The sequence below is a fragment of the Synchiropus splendidus genome, chromosome 15, assembly GCF_027744825.2.
Source record: "Synchiropus splendidus isolate RoL2022-P1 chromosome 15, RoL_Sspl_1.0, whole genome shotgun sequence".
Classification (NCBI taxonomy): domain Eukaryota; kingdom Metazoa; phylum Chordata; class Actinopteri; order Syngnathiformes; family Callionymidae; genus Synchiropus; species Synchiropus splendidus.
Genome location: NC_071348.1, coordinates 4404706 through 4425815, shown reverse-complemented (window position 1 = coordinate 4425815; position 21110 = coordinate 4404706). Strand labels below are relative to the sequence as shown.

The window sequence follows — 21110 nt, the reverse complement described above, 5'->3', positions numbered from 1 at the left end:
TCCATAAGGCGTCGAGGTGAGGCTGCACGAGCATTTTCCGGCCACACGTTGGCGCCAGAGCTGAGCCTTAATCTATAATTTAGCTGGGATTGACTGTGTTCTGCTCTGGGCGCTTTGAGATGATCATTATTTTGGCTCCGCCGGTTTTATGACAGCAGTCGGAAAGGTGCAGGTAAATAATAAAACTAAACTAAAAGTATTTTCCCCAAAAAAATCATGAATAAAACTGCCGTATCCAGTCTAAAATTGAATTAAAGGTAACTGATGACAAAAATGAAAACTATTACAGCTTTGCTTTCGACTCAGGCAAAGAAGCAGGTGCTCAAATCGGAGTCACTTTGGCCAGGTGAGTCCGGATAAAAGCGCCCAGCGGAGACTGAGAGACATGCTCTGAACTCGCAGTGACCTCATGAGCTAACAAATACATTGACAGTGTTAGTTCGAAAACATTTAGAGAAGTTTAATAGCAGCCGGTGTAGCAGCGCTAATGCGATGTTTAAATATTAAAGCTCCTCTCAATACCGTCATTACGATCATACATATTTAACATCACTGCTGGAACAGTGTATCATTGTGACGATGAACTAGGATCCAAGATGCAAACTAGCTAGTGTTGTTATGGCTGAATATACGCTGACTTATTTACGGAGGCCGTACTATTAGATGCAGCTTGCAAACAGCGTCGACTCAGCACAGACGTTTTAAACAAAGAGAGCTTTAACAGAAGAGGAGTTTTAGCTTTTTGATTTACTGTAACATAAATGGAGATTCTTTGAACTACTTTATCTCTCAAGATTACAAGAGAGACACAGAGCAGATGCTGTGGTCTGATAAATCACCATCAACTTGATGCTAACCTCCGTGTGAAACTTTCCGATTCGCTCGGAGGAGAGACGGACGAGTCGCTCCCTCCGCTGACCACCGTTCATTGTGAATTCCATCTTCACTCGTGCTGATGTTTCAACCGCCAAGGGCTGTTTTCTTCTCAGTAAATCAACTATTCATGCAGCCAGTGCAACAAAGAATCAATTCCTCTTTGAAGGTGAGAACCCACTGCAGTCACATGACAGAGCCGCGTGTGTGTTTTGTCATTTGGGGCGCTGCCACGTCTGCCTGTCTGCCGCAATCAAAGCCTTCACAGTGTCATGACATGAAGATGAATAATTGATTCATGCAGGCGGCTCTGAGCTTATGTAACCCAGTGAAGCATCGTTGGAAACTGGAAGCTGCCAGTGAGGATGAGGAGCACTCATCATCATCATTGGATCACTGCAGCTCTAAAAATGTTGGACTAATTAAAAACAGATTTTGGATTTTAATAGAAGGCCTTATGTGCTTAAAACGTAGCTCCCCCTAGTGGCGAGTCTGTGCACAGGAAACAAGAATGTGGAGCTGAAAGTATGTCAAGCTGAGGTGAGTATGTGTGCTGCCAGCCTCCAGCAAAGAGACACAGCATGTTGAAGAAGGTGTTTTCAGTCAGAGGAACTGCACCTTATTGAAACCAGAAAGAGATTTGAAAACACTGTGTTTCTCTGCAGTGGGCAATTATAGGGGCCAAGGGGCCACATTATGTGAAGGGCCGTCAACCGATAACAGATAAAATGACAGACAAAAAATACCTCAATAAAACTATGTTATCTGATATTTCATTTGGTATCCTGTACATTTTTTAAATTGTCCTCAATATAAATCATAAATATTGCATTGTGGCAACAAAACTATACACGTAAACATGAGATACAAGCAATTTATTCCAAGGCATATTTCAATACCTTGAAAATGTAAATTTTTAGTTAAAAATAAAAATCTTATTTAACATTTCACTATGAATGATAATCAGTTTCTTTTGGAGTGACCTGACCTCATAAGAGCTGCGTAGTACAAGGGCCTCACTGGTTTAGAATCATGAGTGCAAACTTCTTTTTTCTCGATGCAGGAACTTACTAAACTACACAATAGCCAGCTTTCTGGCATGGTTCGGGCGTGTCGCTGGCATGTGTACCACAGTTTTCATGCTGAAAACATTTGGCATGGAAAAGTGCGTTTTCATGTGGACAAAGGCTCAAAAGGAAGGCGCTGACTTACTTTGGCGATAAGAAACAAGAAAAGCCTTCAGATGGCAACATTTTCCCTACTACTGAAACACTGTCCTGCACCATTCACACAAGTTTCTCATAATCCCACAGTCACAGCTGCTCACGTTGATCTGTCACAGTCTGGAAAATTAATATCTCAGTTTAATTTCCAGCTCCTTTCTGTAAAAAGCACAGGAGGAGCCCAGGGGATGTGATTAAAAGTGTTTTTCCAGAGACGCCCGGCCCGCAGAAGCCAGCGTGGATGATTAATGTGGGCACTATCTTCTGCAGAAGAGCTGCTTATTGATCACAGTCTCAGAGGGGAGAGGACCCAGGTTCGGTGATCAATACGTGGTCACTCCAGCCTGTCACACGCACAAGGTCCAACCCCTGACCCAGTGCAGCAGAAGCTTCAGGCGGCTCTTCGGGAGTGGACGTCGGTGGTAAACTCGTCTTTGAGCGTGATTAAATATTTAAATACTTGCTGGTGCTAAAGACGAAACATTGAATTCTTCACATCGCTGCAGAGAATGAGTCCTCTTGCGTTTGCCTTGCTCAACCGATAATGATGTCGCTTTTTGATGATGTCATACTTTGAGGGGAGGAGTTTGGAGAGTCTGGGCACTTTCTCTTTGTTTGTTGGCACTCCAGTTTCCTCCCACGCTTGTCCTGGGTGCTCCTCACCTCTGCCCTATGTAGCTGGAACTCTAGCGACACCACAACAGTCAGATTTCACATTTAAAATTAAACTAGGAGCTAAGAAAGCTGCATTGGCGTCTTGTTCGTGTTTGAGGTGCCCTCCCTTCTTCTTCAACAAGTAATTATGAAGTTATTTTAGCCTGAAGTCAAACCGAGTGAACCCAGGACTGACCAGAGCTCTAAAAATGAAATACAGATGTTGATGAAATGACACGCTCCAGTTTACGGCGCGGGGAGATATATGGCAGTGTGTCGGCATCCCTTAAATCTGCACGGTCCCTTGCAGACACGCACATTCCTCATGTGGGCCCACTGCAGATCCAGACAGACGGGCCTTCAGAGCCGCTCTGCCTGAGCGGGAACTGGTCCAGATGGATCCTGCTGTGCGACCCAGATGCAGAGGGAAGCGCTCTATGGAGCGCTAGCCGAGTCTGACTGGCTCCTTTTCACAGGGCGAGTCCCCTGGAGTTCGTCTGGTACCAGCCAGGGCCTCTCCGCTTCCAGTGGCAGTAAAGACATTCACATCAGTTATTGTTAGCAAAGTTCAATCTGCGAAAAAAATGAGCAATAACTGATGGCCGTTCTGGAGGAGAAGTGATTTACATGAGCCCATTACTGACAGGCTGAGTGATCGATGGAGTAAGTATTCCCTCTTGTCGATCACTCCCACATGCAACAGAACCACAGCGAGTGCAGCTGAGAAGTTTTACTGTCAACGTCTCCACGGGAGCACTCCACACCCTCATCACAGTCCCGGGATCAGATTCAGAGTCACGCACTGAATCAATCTGCCCAGGCGACAGGGACACCGGCACGTCCACCATGACTGCTGCGGCGACACGGACCACCTTGATCTGCACGCGGAAATGCTTCTCCAGTTTCATGGGACTTGATACTGATTTGTTATTTAATACCTGCTTTTAGGAGGCCTGGAGGGCGTTTGGTTTATGTCTAATGAGCTACTGGAAAACTAATACTGAAGGAATGTGTGTTATTTTGTTTCATCATACACACACCAAACTGTTCGTCTGAAAGAGTTGCTCTCTGTGGCATCCTCAAATCAGTTTTTCCATCAAATAACTCTGCTTCCACAGTCAAGTGAGAATCATATCATAAATCCAATGTTCCATAATGCACTGCAACACCTGGAGCTTCGAATCCAATAGGTCAGCTTCAACAGTTCAATAAATATGATGCCAGTTTGGCTACAAGCGGTGCTGTATCTGGTTCAGGAAAAGTTTAGATGCTCCAACTGTGACAGCAGCTCAAGTCATGACTCTTGGCTGCCTCTCTCAGTTGGGGGTTTCCGCTCGGCTCACCGGATCCGGTATCAGCTAGAGTGACATGTGAATGGTCCAGCAGCCCCAGTAGCCTGAAGGCTTCCTCACCACACTGAATGGACCAGCGTCTATGGAGGAAGGATCACATTTGAAACCAAAATTAAAAGACCGCCAACACACACTTTTTATGGGTTTTCTGAACACTGTGACTCTTTTGTTGAAGTTGCAATATAAGAAGATTAATTATGATGTTCCCATTTGAGCCACTTAGTCATTGTCATCCTCCTGAGACTCAGAGTAGAGAGTAGGGAGGAGTGTTAGTATGTTGTGAACTTCAGTTTGTAAGGTAAAATGTATTCCCAACACAGTGTTTTACATCACATTTGAGCAAGACGACAGCTGTAGAGAAACTGATCCACCAGAGACACTGCTTCGTCTGAGTGCAGCTGCTGGCCCTCTTTGTGGCCCAAAACCACCTAGCTCAGTCTGCTGACCCTGAGGTCTTTTATCTTAACGCACGGTCACTGTAGGACAAATCCATTCAGGAATCAGCAGCTGGCGGACATATACTGGCCAAAAAAAAACACACCTCACATCTGATCCAGAGACTTTTGCCGCATAGACAGAACTTCTAATTCGAGGACCAGGCAAGTGAACAGCAGGTCTCCTCCACCTGAAGTCTGGCGTCACTTCAAGCTCTCAGCAGGACAAAACATGTCGTGAGCAGTGCTGCCTGCCATCTGGAAAATAACAGCTTTGAGAAGGTCCAGTAATGAACCCTTGTGCTTTCAGCGACACTGTTGTGAAGTTCTGATAATTGATGGAGACAAGTCATCGCAAACAAAGTCGTTCCTGGATCATGATTGAGAACATGGGTTGGCAGGATGATGCGTTAGGTTCCAGTGGAAAATGATTTGTAGCATGACTACAAAGTGCACCTCTAATAACTCCTGTCGTGGAAGAGAAGCAGCTAATCGCTATCATCCCACTTATGGCGCCATTTGTCGGGGGTGCTCAACCTTTGGACTGAGGGGTGAACACATCTGGAAGTATAAAAGGTATTCGTCCAACTCTCTGCTGTACTGACGCAGCTGTTTGGTTTGTTCTCACTGAACTAGTGTGGCACAAAGCTGATTTACATCCTCTCAAAAGTACTTTTCAATTCAGACCCCATCAAACTACAATCTGCAAGCAGTTACTCTTCAGAACAAACACTTGCAGCTGAGAGGGCTTAGTAAAAAAGTGGGGGGGTTTCTTAGTGGGGGGTGAACAAGTGGCAGGTCTCTCTGGTGAAATGCCATGTTTAGGCACAGGAAACAAGCTCTCAGCAGCCAGGAAATGAAGCGCCCAGCACAGTCAGCCTTTCCCCCTCCCCTGCTCTCAGATGGGTCTTGTTAGAGCAGAGACACCAGGACTCCAGCTTTTTGTTCACACAGCCAATAGTAAACAACCATGGAGACTCTTTAAGACATGCTAAGTGCTTGTGATGGCTCTGTGGTTTGCTGCCATGAAAGGTCTTGAGTTTCTCAGACCTCCAGATACCACAAAACCCTCCCTTCTACAGAGAGAGTTAAGTCTGACATTATATTTAAATGGGTTCTTAACAATAAATACAGATTCATAGTGGATGATCATGACCTTCGGGTTGACTTCAAAGTACAAGTTCACACCAATGTAAGATTGAGATCTGTTGACACGAAGATTTGAAAAAGAAAAAACAATGTGTGTTACACTGTCAGGTTCAATTCAAACACAACCACATCTCAAAGCTAGCAGCAGATCAGGAGCAGCAATTCCGATAATGTAAAGTCGATGTTCCCTCTGTCGACTTCCCACTTCCAAACTCATGAGATTGAGAAAAGTTGATTATGACATTGTCAATTCCTGTGAACAGAAAGCTAACTGATAAGTGCAACTCTTGGTTTCTGTTGAGCACCACTACTTAGCTTGTTGCTAGCTGTAGTGGACTACAATTAATGATCATAGAGAGTAACAAATTCACATTTTAAAAGAAAGTTATTGAAAAAAGTACTTAGGAGCTATTGCTTGTTTGCATCAACTGCGACGTTAAATAAAGTAGAATAAACAATCCCATAAAAATAAAAGGCATCAGTCTTCGTGTACAATCCAAACACTTGTACAATACATTTATGCTTCACCACTAAAGGTTTCCTCTTTGCCAGTTCAACTTGATGAATTCATTTCCTGTACTTTGCTGTGTAGCCGTCCATCTTGTATCAATATACTTTCAAAGGACTGTCCAAGTCACTGTGACTCACAACAGTGAATAACTCCAACTCAATGTCCGGATTTGCGTTGGCTGCATTTGATTTAGTGAATCTTCCCATTAAAAGACTGATAAACTTGACTTTTTGGTGTTTCGTGAAGAAGAAAATACAGTGTTTTACTGACCAGACAGCCATGGAAATGACTAAGATTCGAGTGAAGATTGTATTCACGAGTGTGAAGGCCAGTTGGCCGCGTGCCTACACTGTCTCTCTCACGCTGTAATGGACCATCTCTGAGTGAGGGTCCGCAGCGACGATGCAGAGTGATGATTCACGGCTCTGAGGCTGAAGGCTAAGTCGAAACTAATGTAAACAGTTGAGTCGATGGACTCGGAGTGTTTGGTGAGGTGGTCAGACAGGAATAGATGGAGAGAGAAAAAGAGGCAGAAAAGAAATAGAGCCTTGAGGCTGAGCTGGGATTTGAGCCGCTCATGAAGTGAACTCATCGTGCAAACGAATCAGGGCAGATCGGACGATGAAGTAAAACCATGCCTTTCTCCAGCGCTGTCGCAGAATAACGAACTAGGAACCTGAATTCCCTAAGTATACTTGATCAGTACCACCTCACCGCTGGTATGTAGCTTGCTTATTAGTTTTCATATGGACCGTCAACTACAGTCTCGCACTGATGATAGAAATGACTGAAGTCGTGATGGTAGCTGGGGCCTGACTTGACCTGACCCCCAGAACAAAGGCACCATCAGCGTCTCTTTTGTCAGCAGCACAATATCTGGTGATCTCTCGGGTGCATTTTGAAACAACTTCAATGTTGTCTTCCCATTTAAAGACTCGCCATGCTGTCTGGGAGCCTGTAGTTACTCTTCTCCTCTTTATGGTCACCATTTGTCAGTGGGATGGCAATATCGGCTGTGGACGAACATAAACAGGAAGTAGAATTTTTCAATCAATGAATTACTATGAAAGATACAAACACATTCTGAGAATTTGTGTTTCCTGGTTTACACAATTAAAACAACACATTGAACTGAGCCGTGACATCCATCTTGCTGTGTCAGTGTTGAATCGTTTTTTCAACTTGTTTCTCAGTGATATGATAAAACAGTCAAAGTCTGATTTGTATGTGTGACAAAGGTCTTTGTCTCTCTGAGTTGGACTCTATCAGGGGAGAAGCAGTGGCCGTCCATCACCCTGACAAAGCTAACAGCCATTCAACCAAGCCAGAGAAGTTCCTGCCAACAATCAAAGGGCTTTTCAGTGAAGGAATCCAGCCCTGGTCTGTCATCAGCAAGGGGCGGGGCGAGCTGTCAAGCAACAGGGAAACTTGTAGCCCTCCCTTTGGGTTCTTTTCAAGTCTCCAGACAAATCCATGGTATTGGTCAAGAGCAAAAGCTCCTCCTCTGTCTCTCGACTTCACCCTCTTCTCTCTATATATTTCTCAATAAATCTAAATGAACCTATTTAGTCAACCTTCTAGGTTCATCACATAACTGCACAAACAACTCACACTGCCACTATGATCATTGATGGTTTCCCCATGATATACAGTATCAGCACTGGGCCATTTATTTATGTAGGAATACTCACAATAATGACGCAAACAAAGAGGCCAGTGTAATCTAATGTGATAAGAAATCTCTGGTTGAGGGTTCAGGCCCAACAGCACCCTCTAGGGGGCACAAAATTCACTGCCCATAATAGCGGTGCAGAAACAGTTTCCCAATGTTATTCTGTTTGGTGCTGGCTCTCCACGCAGTGAATTCAATGGCTATATCGCTACATTGCTGCTCTGTATGTCATCATCTGACCCCTCTTAACTTAGAGTAGACTTCCGCCTCTAGAACCCATCAAAGAAAAACTGCTCACAAACAAAACATTATAATAAGCTCCAAGCTCCTTGTAGAATATTAATGTCTGACTGTAGCGACTCAAAGCAAAAGCACCCTTTCATTTTGCTGGTAAATAACATCTGCAGCGGAAAGGGAAACAAGTTTCCATGTGAATTCTTCCTGCTCATTTGCTAGTTTTGGGAGCAAGCTAGTGTGTTTGAGTCTAGTCATTTTATTTTCTCCTCATGGCTTATAGCTACAAAGCTTTACTCCTTTCCTAAGAAATACCTAAAAGGAGTGTTAGTTGGAAGCATTGTCCAGGCATGTAGCTAAAATCCGAAGACGCCATTCGCCACTTGCTAATTCAATAAACCCGTCACTTCACGCACGAAGCCTTGACATGCAGATTAATGGTGCTGACATGTACATGTGTGCGCCACACAGAGTTGGAGTTTTGGGGACCAACCAGAGAAGAACTTTCTCCTGAATTATGAGCGAACATCTGGTCCAGCCTTTGTTGCGAGACCGTAAATCCAGCCGTAGAATGGGACCTTGAATCCCTTATGGGGGACACAAATCAGCACTTAATGTAAATCACAATGTGAGGTGAATTTGGGGTTACGTGTTACCGTTTAAATCAAGGACGCCATGTCGAGTTGTGTGTGTTTGATTCTGCATCCACTTGGGTTTGTAATTTCATTATTAGATAACCTCATGATGTCACTTACTTCAGTGAGTTTATGTCTGGACCAAGACACAATGATTGAATGTGTATCCTTGACCTCATTGTGAGAAGCAGACACGCACTTTTAAGCTGCTTTTTAGAAGCACAATGCACAGCTAGTCATGAGAGACTATACTGCAGCTCTCCTCACAAATGTATCCACCTGTTGTTCGGCTCATTCATTGAGACAGAACATCTCAGGTCCCAAGGCAGTAGAATGTGCGTGTTAGATTCATCCTGTACTGTCTCTCAGAGCCTGTGCTCGAGCACATGAGTTCTGCGTTACATAATCCTGCCTTGAGGGTGAAATGGTTTCATATCCACTAGTGTATCAGAGCGAAACAAGTGAGCTGCTTTTGTACTGATGCCTCGAGCTTCTCTGAGGAAACCCAGGTCATTAAAAAAAAAGCTGGGGAGCACAGCTTCCTCACGCGTCCGCAGTGACCTCTAGTGGTGGACGGTGGTACAAGAGCCGGGATATGAATGGGAGAGACGTTTCACTGGAGCTGCTCCAACCAGGCGCAAGCAGTGTGGTTTCCAATTGGCTGAAAAGGCGCTGTCAGTCAAACGCTGTGTGGACTATTTCCCTGCGGTGTCGTCAGTGTGTCTGTGGAGCTGGAGGAGGAAAGAGCAGCGCCGGAGAATCACTAAGCGATGTGCGGTTTCACACATCATTTCATATGGACAACTTATTGTGAATAAACATACATTCAAATTTATAAATAAGTATATGTGGATCTTGCTTAAATAAACCTAAAGAAAAACAAATGAAATATGAGGTTGTACTAATATTGTAAACAAACAACCCAAAATTATAATAACAAAAAATAAGTAGATTTCTTTAAAATCTTTTTTCATGATTGCACAACGCCATTGTGAGAGTTATATATTTTTGTTAAATATAGGTTTCGATCTTTTATAACGAATTATATTTCATGGTAGAAGGAAGCCAAATGAAAAGTGAAAACACGAAAGAGCGGGAGTTAAAGGGTTAAAATACAAAGCTGAAAAGATCGAAAATCGAGATATTTGTGATACAAAATAGCCATTTACAGCTCTACTCTGACATGGAAATGTCACGCCAGTCTATGTGAGAGATGAGACGAGAAGAATCTGTGCTTGAAGAACACCATTCCCAGGTTATAATCCTTTTAATCTCGAATAAAACCACATGGACGCGACAGACAGCTGCATGGCAGATGAGACTCGCTCCACTGAGAGGGCGTGGCTACTCCAGCGCAGTGGACACCAGCCCTTCTCTCCGATTGGTCGGCGTCGTGCGCGTCCCCGTCGTCTCCTCCCGGTTTTTCCCGGCATGACCTTTTCCCTTGGCAACCACTTCCTCCGAGCATCCACACGGCCATCTTTAATTCACAGTCTCTCGCCGAAAAAGTTGTCTGGTTCATGTAAACACGCCGAAAGCGACACGTTTCGAAGCCCGGAGCCGCCCGGAAGCCACATAAACACGGTGTTTGTGTAGTTCTGACTACGACGAGAGCAGAGCAGCTGTGTGTCCGCTGAGAATAAGTCAACACCGGGAACGTACGTGCTTGTTGTTCACTCCTGTGTCTGATGCGTCCTATGTTTCTGACCTCCACTTGAGGTCCCCCTGTCTTCGCGTTCAAATACGGTGTTTACTGAGAGGTAGTTTAAAGGAAACAGCAGGTGGAGCGCTGAGACAAGTGACACGGCTCAGTCTGAAGGACGGACGCTCTCTGAATATACAACAGACATCGTTCCGCCGATGCTTAGTTAAGCGACTCCTTGAGCTTTCACGGTAACAGACGAGTGTTATACTGTCACAGTATTGGTTCAGACATAACCGTTTTGATTCAGGAAAAAGCAAACGCACTGCGATCTTCCTCTCTATTGCGAGGTCACCAAGTCTGCAGTGGCTAGTACCTATTGAAACTCGTGTGACTTGTGGTTGGATAGGTTGATCAGCACCTGCATGATGAGTAATTCATTCAAATCAGCAAACCACAAATATATACATCTATTGTATTTGTCTTGCTAAAGCATGATGGTCGAAATGCATATTTTTTGTTTATTATCAATATTATTTTTCTCCCCATCAGGATGAGAAAGAAGCAGACAGCCAAGCAGAGGAAGACAGAGGAGAGCACAATCGTCCAGGAGTTTGCAGTGGAGAAGATACTACGCAGGAGAATCTTTAATGGAAGAGTGGAATACTTCTTGAAATGGAAAGGCTTCACAGAGTGAGTGTTACTTTCTCAAACTGGTGGTTGGTCATTTTTCTGTTGGCCTAAAGCAGTTACGGCAAATATTAGAGGAGGACTGTGTGTTGATGGCAGTAATCTTGATCTTGAATGTTTGGATATTGAAGTCATTGCATTTCCTTTATTAAACATGGCAATTTAATTTATAAGTGACCAAAATAATGGGCAAAATATGAGTCATTCATATCCACGCCAGCTAAATTACTTTTGAGGTTCTGGACGGGTAAAAAGCAACAACAGAAGACGCCATGGAACATAGAATGGCTGCTGTCTTCGTGTGAGGTTACACTGGTTGTGGCGTGAGAACATTGCTTGACATGGAGGAAGTGGAGAACTAGTCAGAGCTTATCTTCTTTCATGTCATGTGATCGACACACTCATGCCAAGTTTCTCTGCCACCCTTCACAGGTTCATTAGCTGCCCGCTTCGTCTCTCTCAACACGATAAAGTGAAACTACTGTTTGTGACTGGGGGCGGGGCGATGTGCTCCGCGGCAGAGTAGGAGGCTTATTGCACAACAATTGTGGGAAGCTATAATGAAAACAAATTTCCATTAAATGACCTTCCCACACCAGACTAGTCAGCTTGCATCGTTGATGTAACTGAGTTCTTATCAGCAGGTGTTCATTCATTTATTAGAGTTAGCAATGCTTTTATTAAACATAGTATTATTTGTTTGCTGCAAAGTACTTGATTTACAGGTCAATTTATATTCCCAATGTCGCTTATGAGCTAAACTCACTCATACAAAAAAGCGTGTCTGGCACTGAGAGAAGCCACTTGTCAGCATGGCTCCTGGATGTGACTTTGATGAGGAGGCCCCGGGCAGACCGAAGCCATGCTGTGAGATTATGTTGCTCTGGCTCTGCACTGCTACAGAGAAATTCAGGTTTCTAACAAGAGGAAGGTTTGAGCATGATGACATGGATAACTGCAATTGGACCGTGTGGTGCAGGATTTGAGGGCATATTGTTTGTAGCACATTCAAATGTTTCCAAAGCAATAAAGACAAGCCACGCAGCTGGCAGAAGTACGAGTCTCTACCTGGAGCTGGGGCTTATTCTCATCTGTTTGATTAGATTCTTTGCACATGTTGGCGTGAGACGTTCCTCACAGATATTTACCCAGTAATTATCTTGTTTTGGAATCTCCACAGTGCAGATAACACCTGGGAGCCTGAGGACAATCTGGACTGCCCTGAACTCATCGACGACTTTTTGAGAAACAGGCATTTTCCAGATGAGAATGAGGAAGAGCAGTGCGTGCAGCAGGAGTATGACTTCATCCCAAAAGAAGAAGTGATGGAACAAGAGACGGAAATTGTGAGTCTGATCTTTCCGTGTTATCCAAAGAACTTCCGAAGCTAAATGCATTTCAAGGTAAAAACTAGGGTCAAACACAACCAACTAGTTTATTTATTTGTGTGTAGTATGTTGCGGTAACTCGCGGTTGTCCCCCCCCCCACCATGTATGTAGAAGTGAAACTGCTCAGATCTGCTTTTCATCGCTGTGTGCTGCTGAAAACAGCCCTAACACAGCGTCCTAATCTGTACCCCCAGTCCTACATGCAGTCACACATGGTGCCGAGTGACGAAGGTGACACCCTGGATCCGGACGCCCCCGCCGACCTCACTGTTCTGCAGGAACCTGAATGCATCATTGGCTCCACAGACCGACAGGGAGAACTCATGTTTCTTGTCAAATGGTAATCTAAGTGCTTCCTCATTTGCCACAGCGTTTGAATACTTACTGAAATCCACAACAGTAAATCAATCCTCTGATCATTGACCGCAGCGGCTTTTACAAGAGGTCTGTGTCTGCTGCAGTAGCAAAACAAAACGCTAAATCGCTGAGCTAGACAAATTCCATTGTGTTATTCAATGCCACAGGAACTCCATCGTAGCCTTAGTCACGTTACTGCTGTGAATGTACAAGTATGTATTCCAACCATTTTAGATGCAGCTTCTCAGTTCCGTTCATTTTTCAGTGCTCTCAGTTCATCCATGGTTCAGACTTTCGAACCATGAGATGCCAGGGAGATAAAGGGTTTTTTCTTAGAAGGCTGAAGAATGTCGACGCTTGTGCTTCAGCTGAAAGTCAGTCCTGCTTTTGTTTCCAGGAAGCACACTGGCGACGTGGCCCTGTTGAAAGCCCGAGACGCCAGCGCCAGGTACCCTCAGGTCGTCATCGACTTCTACGAGCAGAAGTTAACTTGGCACAGCAAGGAAGAGGAGAAGCAGTGACGAACGCATGCGTTTGTGTGGGACTGAGACTCTGCATTGACCTCAAGTTTAATCCGACATCCCTCTACTGTGGATTCTCTGTGCAAGGGACAGAGTGAGGGAGACGACTACTAACATAGTGCAGAGCTGATGGACGGTCAGACTAACATGTAGCAGCTTTATTCTTCAGTAGCGGACAAAACACTGTGGTTTAATGTTTGTGTAGTTTTGTTAGTATTTATTGTCCTGTTACCTTTCACTATTGGACCTTTTGTTGTTTTGCGTGTGCCTCGACATTTATCGTCATACCCGGACTACCTTGGTTCGGCTAGGTTGATCTGCTGTGTGCTTCTACTGTCTAGATCTGTGATAAAGGTTTGTATTGTTTTACCAGAGTAGAGTTGGGTGACAGTTTTTGCCAAAAAGTTTCGGATTCATCTTTCAGTAGTCCCTGCGTGGATATGCCCAGTGTCGGCATGGATTTCCTCGACTGTCCGAATCCATGCTCTTCATTTTAGCCCCCAGACTGCATCCTGAGCGTTAGCTGAATCTACTGTGTGGGCATTTCTTTGATCCTCTATAAATGGGTGCCATCCTTTAATATTTAAAAAAAAATAGTATAGTATTGTGTGGGGGCCCAGGGTAGGTCCCCCATAACTCGCTGCAGCAGCTGCTTTCCGCAGTTGTGAGGTGCAAATTTTGTTTCTATCCGGCATATAAAGCGTGCGCGACAGGACTGTTGTCATTGCTCTGAGCTCCTTCTCACCTCCCACTCTTGTCTTGCTACCCTCTCAATATATATGGACGCAGCACATCTCGGGTACATTCAATTATTAGCTGGTTTACTATTGCCTTAGAAAGGTGCAGTGCAGCAACTACTGTGCAGTCGCTGCAGATATGACAAGCAGCAACACCTTCAGCATCCCAGCACAGCTGCATTAGGTAGAAACCCATTTTGATCACATTCACTGATAATACGGTGGAAAACTGGAGGCAAAAATAGGGCCTGACAGTAGGGCCCTGTTTTTGAAAACCTGCTCCACTCTGAGTCATAAAACACACAAACTCAATATCAACATTAATTGCAATTGATCTCATTTTTAAAGTAATAAAACAATCTTGCTGGCCGGATTTGGCCCCCTGGCCTCGAGTTTGATATCAAATAAACATGCTCACTCAAGTATGAAGTAAAGGGGTTTCCTAAACTTGTACAAAAACTGTGTTTTTCATTACTACTGTCTGGGTTTAGACATTTCAAATCTGGCCCCTTCTATGTTGATTAAATATATCACTTTAAAAAAAAGAAAAAGGAAAGAGGATTTCCAACTTTGCTGAGCTGTGCTGGCACGTGTGACTGAGCCGCAGCTGTACCTCGTGTGACTGCTGACACGCAGTCAGCTGAAGTGTTCACCTTCCAAAACACGTAGAATTACTGAAGGACTGTAACTGTTGACCATGTATCTGTGAAGTCAATAAAGACAAATTTGTTTTGGAATTTCCCCAAGAGTTGTATTTCAACAGGACATTCTTTCAGCGACTGTTGATAACGGGGGTCGTCCCAGTGGCATGATGTAACCAAGTCACATTGACGGGACATGTCGGTTCAAGTCTGTTGTTCATTGCTGGATTACACCTCGCAGAGGAGGAGGAGCCATTATTTTGAGACCTTTGCTCTTCTCAATAAAAGTGAAAATAAAAGGGAAGGGAATGAGATGATTACTCTCCTCCTGTAAGTGATGAGGAAGAGGAGGGACAGCTTCAACGGTGGGGTTAGTTCTCGCTTTTATTCACTCCCGTGTTGAAATCGGTTCTTATTTTGGAGTTTATTGAGGAACCTTGGAAGATTCTGAGGGAATTTCCTGCCCTTCACCAGAGAGCTTCCTCAAACAGCCGACAAAACTTCCCCTTACCAGTCTGAGCTGCTGCCTGCTCAGTCTGGCCGGGTCTCTCCATGCAGCCGGTCATCAGCGTGTGGGTTCGCGACCCTCGGATACAGAAGAATGACTTTTGGCACGCATACATCGACTATGAAATCGGCTTACATGTAAGTGAAATCAGTACTTAAGTCCTTGTGATGGATCAGTCAAGTGTGTCTCTTCTAGACCAACAGTGTTTTCTTCACCAAGAAGATCTCTATTGTGAGGAGGAGGTTCAGTGAGTTTGTCTGGCTCCGACAGAGACTCCAGGCCAACTCCATGTTAATGTGAGTTATTTTGTATCTCAGCTTTGTTAGTGGCTCATTTTTAATGATGAGGTCTTTTTAGGATTAGTCTCCCGCCGCTGCCCCCGAAAAACCCTTTCTTTAGCCTGAACAACGCCAAGCAGATCGCGGAAAGGATACAAGGCCTTCAGAAGTTCCTGGAACAGTAAGAACCCAGATCGATAGACCTCTGAACGTTGACCTACTTTCGCCAAATACTGAAACTATGAAGTACAACGAAGAGAAATCAATAACTAAGATGAGCGATGTTGCCTCCAGGATTGTGCAGAGTCCACTGCTGCTGTCCGACAGCTGCCTCCACCTCTTCCTCCAGTCTCAGCTCAGCATCTCGAAAATGGACGCGTGCGTGGCCGGAAGGACTCACTTTTCAGTGGCCCAGGCCGTCCAGTGCTGCACTCTCAGGAGATTTCATTTCGAGGACGACTTGCCAAATGACTCCAGCTTGTCATGTGACTGTGACTCAGATAGGTAATGCCACTTTTCATCACCCTTTTCCTGCCTGTCCTCTTCTGGAACACTTAACGTGAAAAATAAATTTATCATTTGATGCGTCAAGAATGTTTATTTTCAGGTTTTTCATCATATTTCTATTGCTGCTAATTGATTTTTGATTTTTTTATTTTTTTTGCTTTTCTAATATTGTTTTTTTTTCTGTTCGTGCCTTCAATATTTAATTATATTTACACATATTTAAGAGATTCACTTTCCGCATTTGTCTGCCATGATCACTGAACTATTAACATTATCTGCTGTGTTTTCAGCTTCGAGAGTCGGGATCCAGACTCTGAGATTAAAGCCTCGTCTGTGGACATAACAGGAAACACGCATTCTCTGGATGTCAGTGGCCCCAGTCAAGAAGAGGGCTCACTCTGCTGCTCTTTTGAGTCCACATGATCATCACGTTCCTGCCAAAACCTTGAACAATGCACACTTTTTCTTGCTGTTACCAGCGGCTCATGCACTTTTGTCCGTGTCTTTTCGATCTGCATTGCTTTGTGGGTTTCTGTACGATAAGATATCGACAAATCAGATACGTAACCTGTGTTGTACATAAAATATATGTAACGCCGCACTCCTGAGGAGTTTGACGATCCGCCAGTAGGTGGCAGTGTTGTAACACTCAAAAGAGCGCTGCACGTGATAATATTGTTGATGTGTTTTGCATTAAAAATGAGCTGTAAACAAAGAATTGTGTTGCCAATAAAACCATCTCTGAACTGAGGTTTCTGTTGGCCTGATCCTTTCTCTCCGACACCACCAAGCTTGTCAGAGTTGGGGTGCATTTATATCTGTCTCAAACGGTTGCTGAAGTAACAGGTGCAAAACCTTTTGGTGATCAGAGAAACCATGCAGATGATCGATCACTAAGACCTGCCAAACAAGACACAGGACCTGAGGAGACCCCAGGTACATCAGACGAGAAGTGAAAGGCAACGTCGATGGCTCAATATTTAAAAAAAAAAAGTAAAGAAGCAGCAGGAAGAGGACGCAAGTTTAAGTGGTGACAGCTGGGGTTAGCATTTCAGCAGAAAGTAACCAGAGAAAAGCCGCAAAAAAACGTAATGCATGTGGCTCATGTGGTCTATTCGGCAAGCTTTGAGTTTCAAGGTCCTTTTAGTGGAAGCACCTTACACCCACCAGGAAGCTGGTGCGGTTGACTAGGGCACCAGACCAACTTGGGAACACAAGCTCACTTCAGATTAAAAAAAGATGCATTTTGTAGGAATAATAAATTCACGTTAAGTAACTATATTAATGTGTCAATTGAAGTTGTGAATGATCCTGTGCTTGCAGCAGTCCAGATGTTTTTCACGCATTCAAAGGCATCTTTGATGATGTAACAGGGAAATTAAGCCACGTGTGATAACAAAAACTACGTCGTGTTTAAGGTTCAGAGCTGGGACACGGTTATGTAAAAGCAGATAAATAGTGGACGAACAGAACAAACCACAAACAAAAATGAACTCTGCTCAAGACGCTGAACTTCAAACCGGATGAGTGACACGATTAGGAACGTCACATTTTCCCTGTAATGGAAGCTGTAAAAATGTGCGGTCTGAAGACCAGGTGAACCTTTGCCCTCAAAATGCCAGGCCTCAGAGTGTCCATTTCAATGGTGTCATTTGTTCTCTTCATTTGTTAAAAGTTTCATCTTTTCTTTTAACATTACTGCATTGGAAGTATATTTCTACATTTATTTATTCACCACATTTCTTGTCTGTTTTTCCCACTGCCGTTTCTCAACCAAGCTAGTGAGAAATTGTACATGCTGTACTCCTAAAGTCTCCCCCTCCACAGTCCTCTAATGCCCCCTGTTGTATTTATGGACTGTGGTCGTACAGTGCAGTGGTTCTAAAGATTATTCACGCCACAAGATAGATGATACACAGTTTTCCCACCACATGACTTCACGCTTGCCCACGATATAAAACCTTCTCTTAGGGTCCTGTGGATTGAAATGTTGACTTTACTGGTTTGCTTCTGAGGCGTCCTGCAGTATTGACTCCTCTTTTAATGGCGTGTGACTCCCTGCTCCGTCGGCCGTTAACCTTGAGCCGCGGCGGTGCCACTGTTTTCTGCTGCCATGACAACACTGACACATTAAGAGCGGTCAGATCAATCCGCTAACAGCCTTGTGTCGTGACCCTCCAGAGGTCAAAGGGGAAACAAACACAACAAAAACAGGGGAAATGCTTGTTTGACGCTCACACTGGATAAAAAACCATTTCAGTGTTTCCATAAACGCCTGAGCTCTGGATCATCGAGTTAGTCTTCCTATAGTTTGACACATTAAAGCTTGGAAAATAGGATAAAGTCAGATGGCCCCTTCGGGAGACGCCCTTCTGCTTCAGTCAGCAAGTGTCTCGACAAACTTCCCTCAAATGTCTCCGCTTCATCCCCGATTGATCCACTCCCTCGTCTTAAAAGACCTGTTCTGGAAAACTTAAAACTTGAATTCCTAATGAGCTGCAAAGTGCCTGCACAGACAGAAAAACAAATGAAAGTATTGAGGAAGAGACGCTCCAGTGGAGGCAAATTACAGATAAATCAGAGGCTGCTCATGCATTTTAAGTGCCACATTATACAAAATCCATTAGGAGTCCGGCCCAACTTGAGATATTAACTCTCAATGGCTGCAACTTTGTGGATGAAGCAAGAGTCGGTATCAGGGAGGAGCAGCTGGGCTGCCAGCAGATAGAGCGGGATACCTGAGGACCGCTGCCAGGCCTCCACATATTAGCGCTCGAATGATAATGCCGCAGGCTGCTGAGTCTGACGTGCGGCTTGTTATACAGCGGGGCAATCACATCCTCCAGAGACAAATGAGGGAGCAAGGTAAATGATCTGGAAGCCTGGAATTAATTGAAATGTTAATGACATACGCCTCGGCTCCCGACGTCCCTCAAGGTCTCGCACATTTCATGCCGTGGCGAGCTCTGATTTAAGGGAGGGCAGGAAACCATTTTAGGGCGCTTCAGTTGCCCTTGAAAATGGAGAATTGGTGGGTTATCGCGGGGAGTCTGTGGAGTCAACCCAGAGGGTCTTATTGCAGACATGAGGTGAAAATACAAGAAAAAAAAAAAGGCGTCCAAAGCAGTGAGTATTCGTCGGATGGCCACTTGAAGTGGACTGACTCGATACAGTTGAACCGCCTCTAATGAAGGGATGGACAGGTAAGCTAACGGCTAGTGAGCAATGCTAGTGGTTCAGAAATAAGTAGAACAGCCAAATCTGTCTTTTGCTGATGTCAATGTTTCACATGCGCTGGAACGTACCATGCAACTCTTCATTTGAAGTTCCATTTACTCATTAAATTATTTAGAAAAATGAGATCGTACTGCCGGATGTGACGCCTTCGCGCCAGATTCACCAGATGGATATCCAGCACGGAGTGGACTGCGGATCTGGATCCCACAGTAGACCCTGCCCACATATGGGACAGTTACATTTTGCTAGTTTAGTGCGCCCAGTGGAAAAGCTCATCAAGTTGGAGAGTGATTCTATTTCAGCTGGAAGCTTGTGGGGCAGCGTGGTTTTACACTCTAAACCTCAGACTGTCTCAGGTCCAACCACAACAGCTAAAGAAATCCTGGATATTCCGAACGCTTCCACTAACTGCAAAATTCAAAAGCTATCAAATCAAACATTGGTGTGACAGGTGAAGAACAGAACAAGTTGGAAACTTTGAAAGTTCAACCAACCGTCAACGCTGGGTACATCACTCACTGAAAAGTTATCCTTCATTCATCAATCATTGAAACATGCCTTTTGGATTTGTGAGGCTTCCCTGTCGTTCTCACCTCCGCATCCTGGTATCTGTGCTGGTTGTACTGTGAGCGTGATCGCTGTTGCATGGCACTGTGAAACCAGCTTCGCTACACAGTACAAGGTCGCAGCTGGGCGTTCCACATCTGTATGATGTAGGTGTCCCCTCTACCTGAAGCCCAATTTCGACAAATGAAACGCAGATTTGATCAGCAAAAGAACATGGCGGGCCCATGACACCCAGCTGGCTAAAAGCTAGCTTTCATGATATATCAAAACATTTTGAGTCTGAACAAAAGTTAAGTTTGACAGACAGACAGACAGACAGACAGACAGATAGATAGATAGATAGATAAATAGATAGACAGATAGATAGAGAGACAGACAGACAGATAGACAGATAGATAGATAGATAGATAGATAGATAGATAGATAGATAGATAGATAGATAGATAGATAGATAGATAGATAGAAAGATAGATAGATAGACAGACAGACAGACCATCGTAGCATCATAGCATCATATTGAATACAACCAAACGAAGGTCTGGCGCGTGAAGGGAGGAGGGAGACTCCAGCATATAAATGCAGAGACACCCAGCAGTCGTGGGGAGAAGCCGACTCAGAGAACAACGGGATAAAACGACAGGGTAGAGGGCACCGTCTCTGGAGGCCGTGGCGCTCGGCTGCCAGCGCGTGTAAATCAGCAGGCAGCTCACGGCCGCAATGAGGTAGAAAATAAAAAAAACATAAAAGTGTCGGAGTGAAATAAGACGCAGGGAGGCATCTTTTATGATGAGCCTAAATTCTCCTTACTCTGCAGTAGATCCACTGGCCAGCTCAGCTTGTCTTCCCGAGACGCTGTCCATCATCTCACTGTCTGCATATGTGACCACATATTACTCAGACGGACCCTCCTGCTACTCAGGGATACATCTGTGAGGAGTTCACCGAATTACCATTCATGCTATGTAAATGGGTTCATTTACGAACGTCGTCGACCACTGTGAACCCACGTAACTAGACAGCCAAGACAAGGGTGAGAGACTGTTGAAGATCCGGTCATAAAGAGTCATTTCATCTCGGAAAAACATACAGAATGGATTAAGTTACACTCACGTTTTGATAGCCACATAGCTAGACACCACGCTGGCCAAATATAGCTCACAGAAACGCAAGGCTTAAAGAGTATAATATTGACCTGAGAAGGTGGTTGTCCTTATTGTGGATAATAATTCAACCAGAAAAGACTGCCGGACACTTTCAACCGTGGCGTGTGCGAGGATAGGCGGAGAAAGCGTTTGCTCT

The 21110-nt window shown here is 44.5% G+C and overlaps 2 protein-coding genes across 3 annotated transcripts; both read left to right on the top strand.

Moving 5' to 3' along the window:
* The first annotated feature begins 10171 nt into the window (after positions 1-10171).
* Positions 10172-14888, top strand: cbx3b (chromobox homolog 3b). 2 transcript variants are annotated; one of them, XM_053887627.1, is made up of 5 exons: positions 10172-10395; positions 10932-11073; positions 12239-12415; positions 12653-12798; positions 13213-14888. In XM_053887627.1, exons 2-5 carry the CDS (start codon positions 10933-10935, stop codon positions 13334-13336), a joined length of 588 nt encoding a protein of 195 aa, XP_053743602.1. In that variant the 5' UTR covers positions 10172-10395; position 10932; the 3' UTR covers positions 13337-14888. The 2 variants fall into 2 exon arrangements, with proteins under 2 accessions (XP_053743602.1, XP_053743603.1); XM_053887628.1 differs by having other exon boundaries at positions 10173-10395; positions 10932-11072; positions 12250-12415; positions 13213-14885.
* Positions 14889-15055: 167 nt separating this feature from the next.
* Positions 15056-16745, top strand: snx10b (sorting nexin 10b). The gene is made up of 5 exons (XM_053887626.1): positions 15056-15359; positions 15418-15518; positions 15580-15681; positions 15795-16004; positions 16298-16745. Exons 1-5 carry the CDS (start codon positions 15267-15269, stop codon positions 16428-16430), a joined length of 639 nt encoding a protein of 212 aa, XP_053743601.1. The 5' UTR covers positions 15056-15266; the 3' UTR covers positions 16431-16745.
* The last annotated feature ends 4365 nt before the right edge of the window (positions 16746-21110 follow it).

What these genes read in the sequence shown, in the direction of transcription:
- snx10b (XM_053887626.1), top strand. Translation starts at nt 15,267, where the DNA reads ATGCAGCCGGTCATCAGCGTGTGGGTTCGCGACCCTCGGATACAGAAG. An exon ending in ACTATGAAATCGGCTTACAT is followed by an intron (nt 15,360 to 15,417) that starts GTAAGTGAAATC and finishes TGTCTCTTCTAG; the next exon opens with ACCAACAGTGTTTTCTTCAC. An exon ending in TGTGACTGTGACTCAGATAG is followed by an intron (nt 16,005 to 16,297) that starts GTAATGCCACTT and finishes CTGTGTTTTCAG; the next exon opens with CTTCGAGAGTCGGGATCCAG.
- cbx3b (XM_053887627.1), top strand. Translation starts at nt 10,933, where the DNA reads ATGAGAAAGAAGCAGACAGCCAAGCAGAGGAAGACAGAGGAGAGCACA. An exon ending in AATGGAAAGGCTTCACAGAG is followed by an intron (nt 11,074 to 12,238) that starts TGAGTGTTACTT and finishes ATCTTGTTTTGG; the next exon opens with AATCTCCACAGTGCAGATAA. An exon ending in CTCATGTTTCTTGTCAAATG is followed by an intron (nt 12,799 to 13,212) that starts GTAATCTAAGTG and finishes TTTTGTTTCCAG; the next exon opens with GAAGCACACTGGCGACGTGG.